General features: G+C 41.1%; 1 protein-coding gene across 1 annotated transcript in view; it reads left to right on the forward strand.

The window, feature by feature from the left end:
* The window catches only part of LOC132817814 (regulator of microtubule dynamics protein 3-like), a 232,906-nt gene that overhangs the window by 45,076 nt on the left and 175,643 nt on the right, over positions 1-12,187 (forward strand). The window contains exon 6 of the mRNA XM_060828311.1: positions 6,186-6,246. Coding sequence (XP_060684294.1) covers positions 6,186-6,246 — 61 coding nt within the window. The remainder of the gene's footprint in view (positions 1-6,185; positions 6,247-12,187) is intronic.

Here is a 12,187-nt window from a genome sequence, read left to right on the forward strand (position 1 = left end):
TCCGTGGTTGCTGCCTGACCTGCTGCGCTTTTTCAGCTAAAGAAATTGAGGGTTTGTTTAAGAAAAAGAAGGAAGCATATGTCAGGTATAGACTTGATATATCTAGTGAATCCTTAGAAGAGTATAAAGGAAGTAGGAGTATACTTAAGAGGGAAATCAGGAGGGCAAAAAGGGGACATGAGATAACTTTGGCAAATAGAATTAAGGAGAATCCAAAGGGTTTTTACAAATATATTAAGGACAAAAGGGTAAAGTGACTGGGCATTATTGAGATTTCATCTTTGCTTAAGGAATCAAGTCTGCTTTGGGTATGCAGTAAATAGCCTCTTTTCATGAGTGTCAAGAATGAGATGCTGGAAAAGCACAGCAGATCAGGCAGTATCTGAGGACCAGGAGATTCAATGTTTCGGGCATAAGTCCTTCATCAGGAAAATATTCCTGATGAAGGGTTTATGCCCAAAATGTTGATTCCCCTGCTCCTCGGGTGCTGCGTGACCTGCTGTGCTTTTCCAGCACCTCACTCTCTACTCTGATCTCCAGCATCTGCAGTCGTCACTTTCTCCTTGTTTTCCCCATTACTGGCTATAAAAGGCTTATGCTCGGACTTAAAGCTGTTTTTGATTATATCTCTAAGAATTTTCTGTTCAGAGATATTTTTGGAGAAGCTGGCTTTTCAGGCTGTTAACTATATTGATGATGTGTTGAAATACAATTTGTTGAGTTCTTCTCTGCAAATGATTTCATGTCTTTTTCTTGAACTTCACTACTGCTATGATTTTCTAGGCAGTCGATCCCATCACTGCTGTCATCTTTTGTGTGGTTTTATAGCCACATCTGGGTGTTATGGTTCATTTCATACTGGTTGAAGAGAAGATATTGTCAAGAAATGGCTTTCAGCTTATCTTTATAAGACTATCATAAATCAAGACAAATATTCAATTTGTGGTATTCTAAGAGAGATATGTGCCAAGTTATAATTTTGCTGTTGCCTTATTGAGAAACTATTCCAAATTCTCTACCATCTTATGCTTCTCTGCACATGTTTCTAACGTTCAAACTGCTGGATATCTGGCTTCTGCCTCACTCTTCATATGTTTTACTCCTTTTTTCTAACTTCACCCACACTGTTCTAATCAGGCCCAATGAGCACCAGTTTAATGACATCATTACTAGTTACTACAGTGTCCGAAAGCCCTTCCAAAGCAGTTAGGGCGCTTCAGGGTTTTAATCCAACTGGAACATAAATTTCAAAGTCAAGGTAATGTGTTTAGCGGTTGAGAAAGTTGTGATGCTTGAATGCATCTACTGCCCTACTATTTCTGGACGCTAGAGGTCCGTGATTTGGTTAGTGTGGTTAAAGAAGCTATGATGAGTTGCTGTGGTGCATCTTATCGTGGTATATTCTGCAGCCAATTTGTAGCAACAGTGGAGAGAATGAATGTTTCAGGTGGTGGATAGAGTACCAATTAATTGAAATGCTTTGTTTTGGATTGTGTCTAAAAGTTTTTGATTGTAGAGTGGAGTATGCTGTGAATTGTGTTCAGGCACACACCGCCTGAAAATATAATGAAAGCAGATTCAAAAATAATTACAAAACTGAATACCACGCATAATTAAAATGGAAAACCTTTTGCGGTGGATTAAGTGCAGAAAAGTGGGATTAACTTCAAAGTTTGTGAGAAGATTTGTAGCTCGGGTGCTCGTTGTTGTGGTTCTATTCGTCGAGCTGGGAATTTGTGTTGCAGATGTTTCGTCCCCTGTCTAGGTGACATCCTCAGTGCTTGGGACCCTCCTGTGAAGTGCTTCTGTGATCTTTCCTCCGCCATTTGTAGTGGCTTGAATCTGCCGCTTCCGGTTGTCAGTTCCAGCTGTCCGCTGCAGTGGTCGGTATATTGGGTCCAGGTCGATGTGCTTATTGATTGAATCTGTGGATGAGTGCCATGCCTCTAGGAATTCCCTGGCTGTTCAAGAGCCAGGGAACTCCACTGCATACGCAGCAGCTCCACTGAGAAAGGAGGTCTTGTTCGAGAGGCTGCAGATGTCAACAGTGATCTTGTGATGATAACCAAAGTCACCTGAGGCCCATTTTGCAAAGATGTGGTGTGCCCTTTATTTGGGAATTTGTCTCCTTCCAGTTGAATCTCTGTGATCTGTTCTCTGTGTCCAGTGGAGGAGCATGTGGCAGAGCATAAAGAAGCAGCAGTAGTAAAAACACCTGCTAGTACTGTTGGTGGTTTTACTTCTCTTGTCTGTCATCAAGGCTGCATATACAGCTGTATACATTGCTCCCATGCCATAGTTAGAGAACAGAGGCTGTTGTGGTTCTGTTCGCCGAGCTGGGAATTTGTGTTGCAGATGTTTCGTCCCCTGTCTAGGTGACATCCTCAGTGCTTGGGAGCCTCTTGTGAACAGAGGCTGTTGGGAAGGTTAGTGGTTCTATTTAAGTAGGTGTAGAATCAGGAGATATAGAGTCAGTATGGATAGAGCTGAGAAATTCTAAGGGTAGAAAGACCCTAATGGGAGATATCTACAGGCCCCCAAATCGTAGTCTGGATGTAGGATGCAAATTGAATAAGGCGTTGAAATTGGCCTGTTGCAAAGGTGTTACTACAGTTGTTGTGGGGGATTTCAACATACAAGTAGACTGGGAGAATCAGGATGTTACTGGACCCCAAGAAAGGGAGTTTGTGGAGTGCTTCCGAGATAGATTCTTAGAACAGCTTGTACTGGACCCTACCAGGGAGAAGGCAATTCTGGACTTGGTGTTACGGAACGAACCGGATTTGATCAGGCACCTCGAAGTAAAGGAGCCATTAGGAGGTAGTGACCATAATAATGATAAGTTTTAATCAGCAATTTTTGCGAGAGAAGTGTCAGTATTGCTATTGAATAAAGGAAGTTATGGAGCTATGAGGGAGGAGCTGGCCAAAGTTCAGTACTCTAGCAGGGATGGCAGTTAATTTCTGGATACAATGCAGAAGGTGCAGGATCAGTTCATTCCAAAGAGGAAGAAAGACCCTAAGGGGAGGTAGAGACGGCCGTGGCTGACTAGGGAAGTGAAGGACTGTATAAAGAGTAAAGAGAAGTAGTATTATGTAGCAAAGATGAGCAGGAAACTGGAGGACTGGGAAACTTTTAAAGAGCAACAGCGGATAACTAAAAAGGCAATACACGGAGACAAAATGAGGTACGAAGGCAAACTGGCCAAAAATATAAAGGAGGATAGTAAAAGCTTTTTTAGGTATGTTAAAAGAAAGAAAAATGGTTAAGACTAAAATTGGGCCTTTGAAGACAAACGGGTGAATTTATTATGGGGTACACGGAAATGGCAAAAGAGTTGAATAGGTACTTTGGATCAGTCTTCACTGGGGAAGACACAAGCAATCTCCCAGATGTAATAGTGGCTAAAGGACCCAGGGTAATGGATGAACTGAAGAGTATTTATATTAGGCAGGAAATGGTGTGGATAGACTGTTAGGTCTGAAGGCTGATAAGTCCCCGTGACCTGATTGTCTGCAACCCAGGGTACTTAAGGAGATAGCTCCAGAAATCATGGATGAATTGGTAATCATTTTCCAATGTTCTATAGAATCAGGATCAGTTCCTGTGGATTGGAGGGTGTCTAATGTTGTCCTACTTTTCAAGAAAGGAGGGAGATAGAAAACAGGGAATTATAGACCAGTTAGCCTGACGTCAGTGGTGGGAAAGATGCTGGAATCAATTATAAAAGATGAAATTACGATTCATTTGAATAGCAGTAACAAGATAGGTCAGAGTCAGCATGGATTTACAAAGGGGAAATCATGCTTGACTAATCTTATGGATTTTTTTGAGGATGTAACTGTGAAGATGGACAAGGGAGAGCCAGTGGATGTAGTGTACCTGGACTTTCAGAAAGCCTTTGATAACGTCCCACATAGGAGGTTAGTGAGCAAAATTAGGATACATAGTATTGGAGGCAAAATACTGACTTGGATTGAAAATTGGCTAGCTGACGGGAAGCAAAGAGTAGTGATAAACGGGTCCCTTTCGGAACGGCAGGCAGTGACCAGTGGGGTACCACAAGGTTCAGTGCTGGGACCGCAGTTGTTTACAATATACGTTAATGATATAGATGAAGGTATTAATAGTAATATTAACAAATTTGCTGATGATACAAAGCTGGGTGGCAGGGTGAAATGTGAGGAGGATGTTAGGAGAATATAGGATGACTTGGGCAGACTGGGTGAGTGGACGGATGCATGGCAGATGCAATTTAATGTGGATAAATCCACTTTGGTGCCAAGAACAGGAAAGCAGATTACTATCTAAATGGAGTCAAGTTAGGTAAAGGGGAAGTACAACGAGATCTAGGTGTTCTTGTACATCAGTCAATGAAAGCAAGCATGCAGGTACAGCAGGCAGTGAAGAAAGCTAATGACATGCTGGCCCTCATAACAAGAGGAATTGAGTAATAGGAGCAAAGAGGTCCTTCTGCAGCTGTACAGCACCCTGGTGAGACTGCACCTGGAGTATTGTGTGCAGTTTTGGTTCCAAATTTGAGGAAGGACATTCTGGCTATTGAGGGAGTGCAGTGTAGGTTCACAAGGTCAATTCCCAGAATGGCGGGACTATCATATGTTGAAAGATTGGAGCGACAGGGCTTGTGTACGCTTGAGTTTAGAAGGATGAGAAGGCATCTGAGTAAGATGTATAAGATTATTAAAGGATTGGACACACTGGAGGCAGGAAACATGTTTCCACTTATGGACAAGTTTAAAAATAAGGGGTAGGCCATTTAGAACAGAGTTGAGGAGAAACTTCTTCACCAGAGAGTGGTAGATATATGGAATGCTCTGTCTCAGAAAGCAGTAGAGGACAGGTCTCTGGATACGTTCAAAAAAGAGATGAATAGAACTCTTAAAGGTAGTGGAATCGAGGGTTATGGGGATAAGGCAGGAACAGGATATTGATGGTGGATGATCAGCCATGATCATAATGAATGGTGGTGCTGGCTCAAAGGGCTGAATGGCCTACGCTTACACCTCTTGTTTATTGATTGCAGAGAAATGTAGCTGAAACTGAGTGAAGGTACTTGATGAGAAGCCTGTCAGACATTAATAGGATGATGAGAGAAGAAGCATTTTGAATAGCTTTAAACTAGCCATGGTTGGAGCCCTTCACTTTTTCACCTCAAAGTCTTCTCAACTTGTCAGTTTGACTGAAGAACCTCTTTCCACCTTGTGTAATCATTGCAATGACCCTGGCAAATTGTTAATGGGTCAGGAAATGGGTGCCCTTGCTGGTATTCCAGAATTTTTGTTTTTAAGAGTATTTAAAGTACTTACTGACAGATCCAATTGACTTCCCCGGTTATCTTCAATCCTGTCTCAGTGAAATCTGGCAAAGGGCTGTAAGTTGTCGGAACCCTGACTCAAGTATACTTAAATTTAACTACTTGCACAAAACCTGCCACTATTGCCTGGAACAACTCTCCTTCCTTAAAAATTAACTAAAGTTTCAATTTTAAAAAGAACTGAGTAGAACTTAGATTAGATTACTTACAGTGTGGAAACAGGCCCTTCGGCCCAACAAGTCCACACCGACCCGCCGAAGCGCAACCCACCCATACCCCTTACCTAACACTACGGGCAATTTAGCATGGCCAATTCACCTGACCTGCACATCTTTGGACTGTGGGAGGAAACTGGAGCACCCGGAGGAAACCCACGCAGACACAGGGAGAACGTGCAAACTCCACACAGTCAGTCGCCTGAGGCGGGAATTGAACCCAGGTCCCTGGCGCTGTGAGGCAGCAGTGCTAACCACTGTGCCACCGTGCCGCCCTAAATTGTAATTCGAGGATAATCCCATAAATAATGTTTACTTTGTACAAGGGGAGAAAGCCAGTTCATGAATTAAAACTTTCTAAAGCAGCATTAACCCAATGTTAATTTGGAGGTCAGTATCAGTTTAATTTTAAGCATTATATTTTGCTAGTCTTTCTTCAGAAGTGACTTAGCAGCAATGAGACTGAAAACAAAGGGAACCTTTATTAATGAAACAATACCAATTTGTTCTTGTTGACATTTGATCAATTATGTGCATGGTCCAGTATTGAAGGCAGCCATACTCCAGGAGATTAAATGAGTTTGCAAATGGTGAGTTAGCTGATGTGCTGTCACTCTTTTATTTTTGTCTCTTAGGGAAAGAAGAAGCAGAAGCTGGTCTTCGGAAAGACAATGCAAATGCAGAGTGCCACAAGTGGTATGTACTCATCTCACTGCACTGGGGAGAAAGAATATTCAGTGGCATTAGCGAGCTTTGAGAAGATTTGTAGCTCAGGTTGAGGTTCTGGACATAAGTTTACTCTCTGAGCTGGAAGACTCGTTTTCAGACGTTTCATCACCATACTAGGTAACATCATCAGTGAGCCTCCGATGAAGCACTCGTGTTAGTGACCTGCTTTCTCTTTGTGTTTAGATTTTCTTGGGTTGGTGACATCATTTCCTGTTCTTTTTCTTAGCGGGTGGTGAATGGGGTCTAAGTCAATGTGTTTGTTGATAGAGTTCTGCTCAGAATGCCATGCTTCTAGAAATTCTCGTGTGTGTGTCTCTGTTTGTTTGGCTTGTCCTAGAGTGAATGTGTTGGCCCAGTCAAAGTGGTGTCCTTCCTCATCTGTGTGTAAGGATACCAGCGATAGTGGGTCATGTCCTTTTGTGGCTAGTTGATGTTCACGTATCCTGGTAGCTAGTTTTCTGCCTGTTTGTCTGATGTAGTGTTTGTTACAGTTCTTGCAAGGTATTTTGTAAATGGCATTAGTTTTGCTTGTTGTCATTGTAGGGTCTTTCAAGTTCATTAGCTGCTGTTTAGTGTGTTGGTGGGTTTGTGGGCTACCATAATGCCAAGAGGTCTGAGTAGTCTAGCAGTCATTTTTGAGATGTCTTTGATGCCGGAGAGAGTGGCTAGGGTTTCTGGATGTATTTTCTCTGCTCGTTTGTGTTTGTTGCTGAGAAATCGGCAGACTGTGTTCATTGGGTACCCATTCTTTTTTGAATACGCTGGGCGAACAGGCAGAAACTAGCCACCAGGAATAATGAACATCAAATAGCCACAAAAAGACATGACCCACTCTTACTAGTTTCCTTACATGCGGATAAGGAAGGATACCACTTCGACTGGGACAACACATCCATCCTAGGACAAGCCAAACAGAGACATGCACGAGAATTCCTAGAAACATGGTATTCCAGCCAGAACTCTATCAACACACTCATTGACTTCGACCCCGTTTACCACCCTTGCTGAAAAATAACTGGAAATGACATCACTACAAGAAATGGAGTCTCCAACCCAAAGAAACCAAAACACATAAATAGAAAGTATGTCACTAACACCAGTGGTTCACTGGGGGCTCACTGATGATGTTACCTAGTATGGTAACAAAACATCTGAAAACGAACCTTCCAGTTCACTGAACAAACTTGCATCCATTCAATGGTGTTTCAACATTCATGGATCAAGTGAATCTGTGCTAATTTACAACACAGCTGCATTTGTGCAGTTTTTGCAAAAGATCCAGTATAATCTATGGTTTAGATTTCATTCATGAAGTCACTTCCTGATGACAACAATATGCCAGATTCCAATTTATGGGTATAGCAAGTTTCTCTTATGGGCACGAACTGGTTGACAACAGTTGGTTTTCCTTCTAGTTTATAGAGTATTTCCGTTGACTTATTGCAAGAGTTTTATTCAATATGACTATTAATTCTCTGGATAATTCAATTAATGGTTTCATCTAGCATAAATGTGTACTTTTGAAAAATTGATCTCCAGTAGGATAACATGGTATTAATTATATACTCTTCATTCCTCCCTGTCTTATTCCATTTAATTAATTACAAAAGGAATACAAATATAGAAAGAAATACATCTTTGATTCACTTTGTCACAGTTTTTAAAAAGCTGACATTTGAAACTAACAGCTGGAAAGATATGTTCAGCTCAGACTCATTGTTGGTCATTCTCTGAAATGCTCTATAGAGACTCTATTCATTTGCAAGAAGCCAGCTCTGAATTATAAGCATTCTGTTTTTTTAAGAAACAAAATTACTGAAAATACACTGGGATACATACTGAATGCTGTGACTATTTGTTTTCTATCAATTACATATAATTATTTCATGGGATTTGGGCATTGTTGGCTAGAACTTGACAAGATGGCAGTGAGTTACCTCCTTGAACTGGTGCAGTTCTCGGGGACTAGGTACATATACAATACTGTTTAAAAAAGAGTTCTAGAATGTTGACCCAGAAACGGTGAGTAAACAGTGATATGGTTCCAAGTTTCAATGTTGTGTGGCGTAAAGGGTAATTACAGGTGGTGGGATTTCCATGCATGAGTTTGAATGTGCTGTCGAAAGAACCTGGGCAAGTTCATCTTGTGGATTTTGCACGTTGCTGCCACTGCATGACAGCGAAGGAGTGACTGTTTAGGTGATGCAGGAGTGGCCAGTCACGTGAGCTGCTTTGTTCTGAATGTTGTCAGGTTTCTTGAGTTTTGTTGGAGTTGCCCCCATCCAGACAAGTGGAGTGTATCCAAATCTGGGGTACGTAGACTGGTGAGGACAAGGTTAAGTGGATTTTTTTGCCAGTTGTTGATCCCCTCGCAATCACAACTGTCTCTTTTAGGACTTGACCAGCTTGGTTTCGTGGTGCCACTGAACCATTTTTGGTAATCATATTGAAGTCCCTTATCTTGAGAATATACTGTGCCCTGGACAGTGTTGTTTGACATGGAGAAACACTGGTTAGTCATCTGAAGAGGAGCAGTAGGTGGTAACTAGCAAGAAGTTTTTTTTAACCTGTTTTTGACACATCATGAAATGTCATGGAGTCCAGAATCAATTTTGATCATTCCCAGGGTAACCCCACCGCTGTGCCACCACACCTGCGATGACGATGGGCCTGTGAGGTATGATATAATTTTATTGCTAAACTCCTTGATTAGTTTGTGGGGCAGCTCTCCAAATTTTAGATTACTTACAGTGTGGAAACAGGCCCTTCGGCCCAACAAGTCCACACCGACCCGCCGAAGCACAATCCACCCATACCCCTACATATACCCCTTACTACGGGCAATTTAGCATGGCCAATTCACCTGACCCGCACATCTTTGGACTGTGGGAGGAAACCGGAGCACCCGGAGGAAACCCACGCAGACACGGGGAGAACGTGCAAACTCCACACAGTCAGTCGCCTGAGGCAGGAATTGAACCCAGGTCCCTGGTGCTGTGAGGCAGCAGTGCTAACCACAGTGCCACCATGCCGCCCAGCATACAAGCAACAAGATATTTCTGAGTAGGATCTTATAGGTCAACAGGACTGGATTTGTCATTGTTATTTCATGCACCTTGGTCAAATTCATTAGACTGTGTCATGGTTTGACACCTTTGCATGGTTTGCTTGGCCATTTCAGTGGGCCTTTTAAGAGCCAAGGATTGTAGGATTCCAGTAAGTATGGCAGATTTCCTTCCCTAAAGTACATTTGATTTTTGTGACATTTGACATGTTTTCATGGAGTTAGTATTTAACTCCTAATTTTTTATGAATTCAAAGTTCTTAATCTGCTTTAGTGGGATTCAAACCCATGTCCCTCAGATTACATTATCACTGCCACCTCCTTAACTTGGCCTATTTTGTGAGATTTAAGATTTATCCACAATTGAACACAACTAATTCTGATTACCTGTACTTGCAATACTGTGTTTTGTGTAAGTCCAGTTTTATGTTATATGTGCATAAATATCAGAAAAGCAGTGCCATTTTCAATTCTTTAACTGTTCAATTTTGAATGTAGCTGAACATTGTATCTGAATTTCAGGTCCAATTTTTCTCATGGTTTGCCTTATTTAATTGACCTATGGCTGTTACTTTAATGGCTACCACAACAGACATTGGAGGTTATCATACTTATCGGTGATTCCAATCTATATGTTTCATAATATTTTAATTGCATATGTTTTGTCGTTCTTTTTCCAGTTTTGAAATTTGATTAGTTTTAAATCTTGTTTGTCAGTTCAAAAGCAGAAAAAAGGGTTGTGGCAGAGAACATCGGACTTCATATATGATAGGAGTTGGAATGATTTGTTTGTTCATGTTTGATACTAAAATAAAAAGAACATGATGTTATCAGAGTCCAAGCCCAAGTTTATTGAAAAATTAAAAAAAAACTAAAAAAACTATTTGGCAGAGTTGCTGCGCACTTTATTGCTTACTCATTTCCCATCAATCCCCAAGTCTGCTGTTTGCTATTCCTGACCATGTTTGTTGGCAAGTGCAGTGATTTCTCCTCTGTGACTCTGTGCAGGTTATTTCCAGAATTAAAATTCAGATATATAGTTTGTTGCCAAGTTTTGTTCTGAGCAAAGGAGGTCAGTTCTCGAGCAAAAAAGGATGCAGCCTGCTGAAACTCACTTGGTTTACCAAAAACACAGCAATAATGCTTTTTGGCCAAATTTGTGATATTGGGTATTGTACTGCAGTAATTTCTTTTTTGCCAACTTTTTTGACTCACTTTTCAGCTGTATGGGCCATTTCCCAATTCTTTTCATCAATGTTCATATTATCAGAAAAATTTTTTTTTCAATTGCTACATGCAGCATACAAAAGGATTCAATTTTCATAGTGTCACAGCCGACCAAAACCAAGTTTGCCCATTAACTGTCCGATGATGGAAGCCTGCTATATTCTCTTTTGACCTTTTTACCTCGAACCTCACTGGTCCTTTTTTCTTTCCTAATCAGCCTGTTCAGTGATGGTATTACACACCCTGGAGCAGATGGAACTTGAACCAGGACTTGTTCAGCCCTATTGAGGCATCTTATCTTATACTTTTCACTTTTAACTTTTCTTAAATTCATTCGTGGGCTGTAGGTATCACTGACAAGAACGGCAGTCAATACCCGTTTCAATTGCCCTTTAAAAGGTAGAAAGTCACTTTCTTAAACTATTGCAATCTGTGTAGTGAAGGTACTTTGACCCATTTGGAACAAATAAAATTGTTCGAAGACTGGATAGTGCGTGGCTTAGAGGAGCTCTTGAAAGTGGCTGTGTTCATCCTGCTTCTGCTCATCATCCTAGGTGGTAGAAATTATAAGTTTTGGGGATGCTGCCGGAGAAACCTGAGTCAGTTTCTTAAGTGTATCTTGTTGGCATCACAAACTGCTGAGGTGTTGTGTTTCTTGAAGCAGGTGTTGAGAGAATGAACCCTACCGGTGGTGGACGAATATCTGATCAAGCTTTGTTCTGCGCTGTGTTGTGTTTCTTGAATCATGTTGAAAACTGACCTATCCAGCCAAGTGTTGGATATTCAAACACGCACTCATAATATGTACACTGTAGGTAACAGAAAGGTGTTTAGGAGTCAATAGATAAGTCACTCTCAACCAGCCTGTAGTAATAGCCACGCTATTTACATGGTTGATTCAGTAAAATTCTGGTTAATGGTAATTTTCCAAAAAGCTGACAACAAGCAATTCCACACTAGTCATGCCATTGATTGTAATGGAGGTTGGTTAGATTTACTTGTTTGAGATTTTCATTGCTTGACACTTGTATGGCATAGAAATTATTTATTTGCCCAAGCTTGGATATTGTCCAAGTCTCGATGCATGCATGGACTACTTCATTGTCTGCAAAATTGTGAATAGAATTAACACGCTAATCATCTTTCCAACTTCTTTTGGAGGGTAGGTCCAATGAACGGCTGAAGCTGTTCCCTGAACATAGTCAACCGTGACCATCTTCCATTGTGCTAGATATAACTCCAGCCAGTGGAGAATGTTCCTTGTATTTTCTGTGACTTCAAATTATTAGAACACCTTGACATTCAATCAAGTGCTCTCTAGATGTCAAGAGCAGTCACACACAACACCTTTTTTTGGAATCAGTTCTTTTGACAATTCTAGACCAAAGTTGGACTGCGTTCTGGAGCTAATTGGTTTTGACAGAACCCAAATTGAGCATCACTAAGCAGATTTTTGAGTGAACACTTATTGATAGATTTGTCAATAACATAGTCCATTAATTCTGATAGTTTGCTAGATTGAACTTGTCCTACTTCCCATTTACTTCATTGGGTAGTTGTCAGTGTGCTAAATGTACTGGAACAGCTTGGCTAAAGGCACTGCTAGTTCTGGAGCAT

Source organism: Hemiscyllium ocellatum, chromosome 8 (assembly GCF_020745735.1).
Source record: "Hemiscyllium ocellatum isolate sHemOce1 chromosome 8, sHemOce1.pat.X.cur, whole genome shotgun sequence".
Lineage (NCBI taxonomy): Eukaryota > Metazoa > Chordata > Chondrichthyes > Orectolobiformes > Hemiscylliidae > Hemiscyllium > Hemiscyllium ocellatum.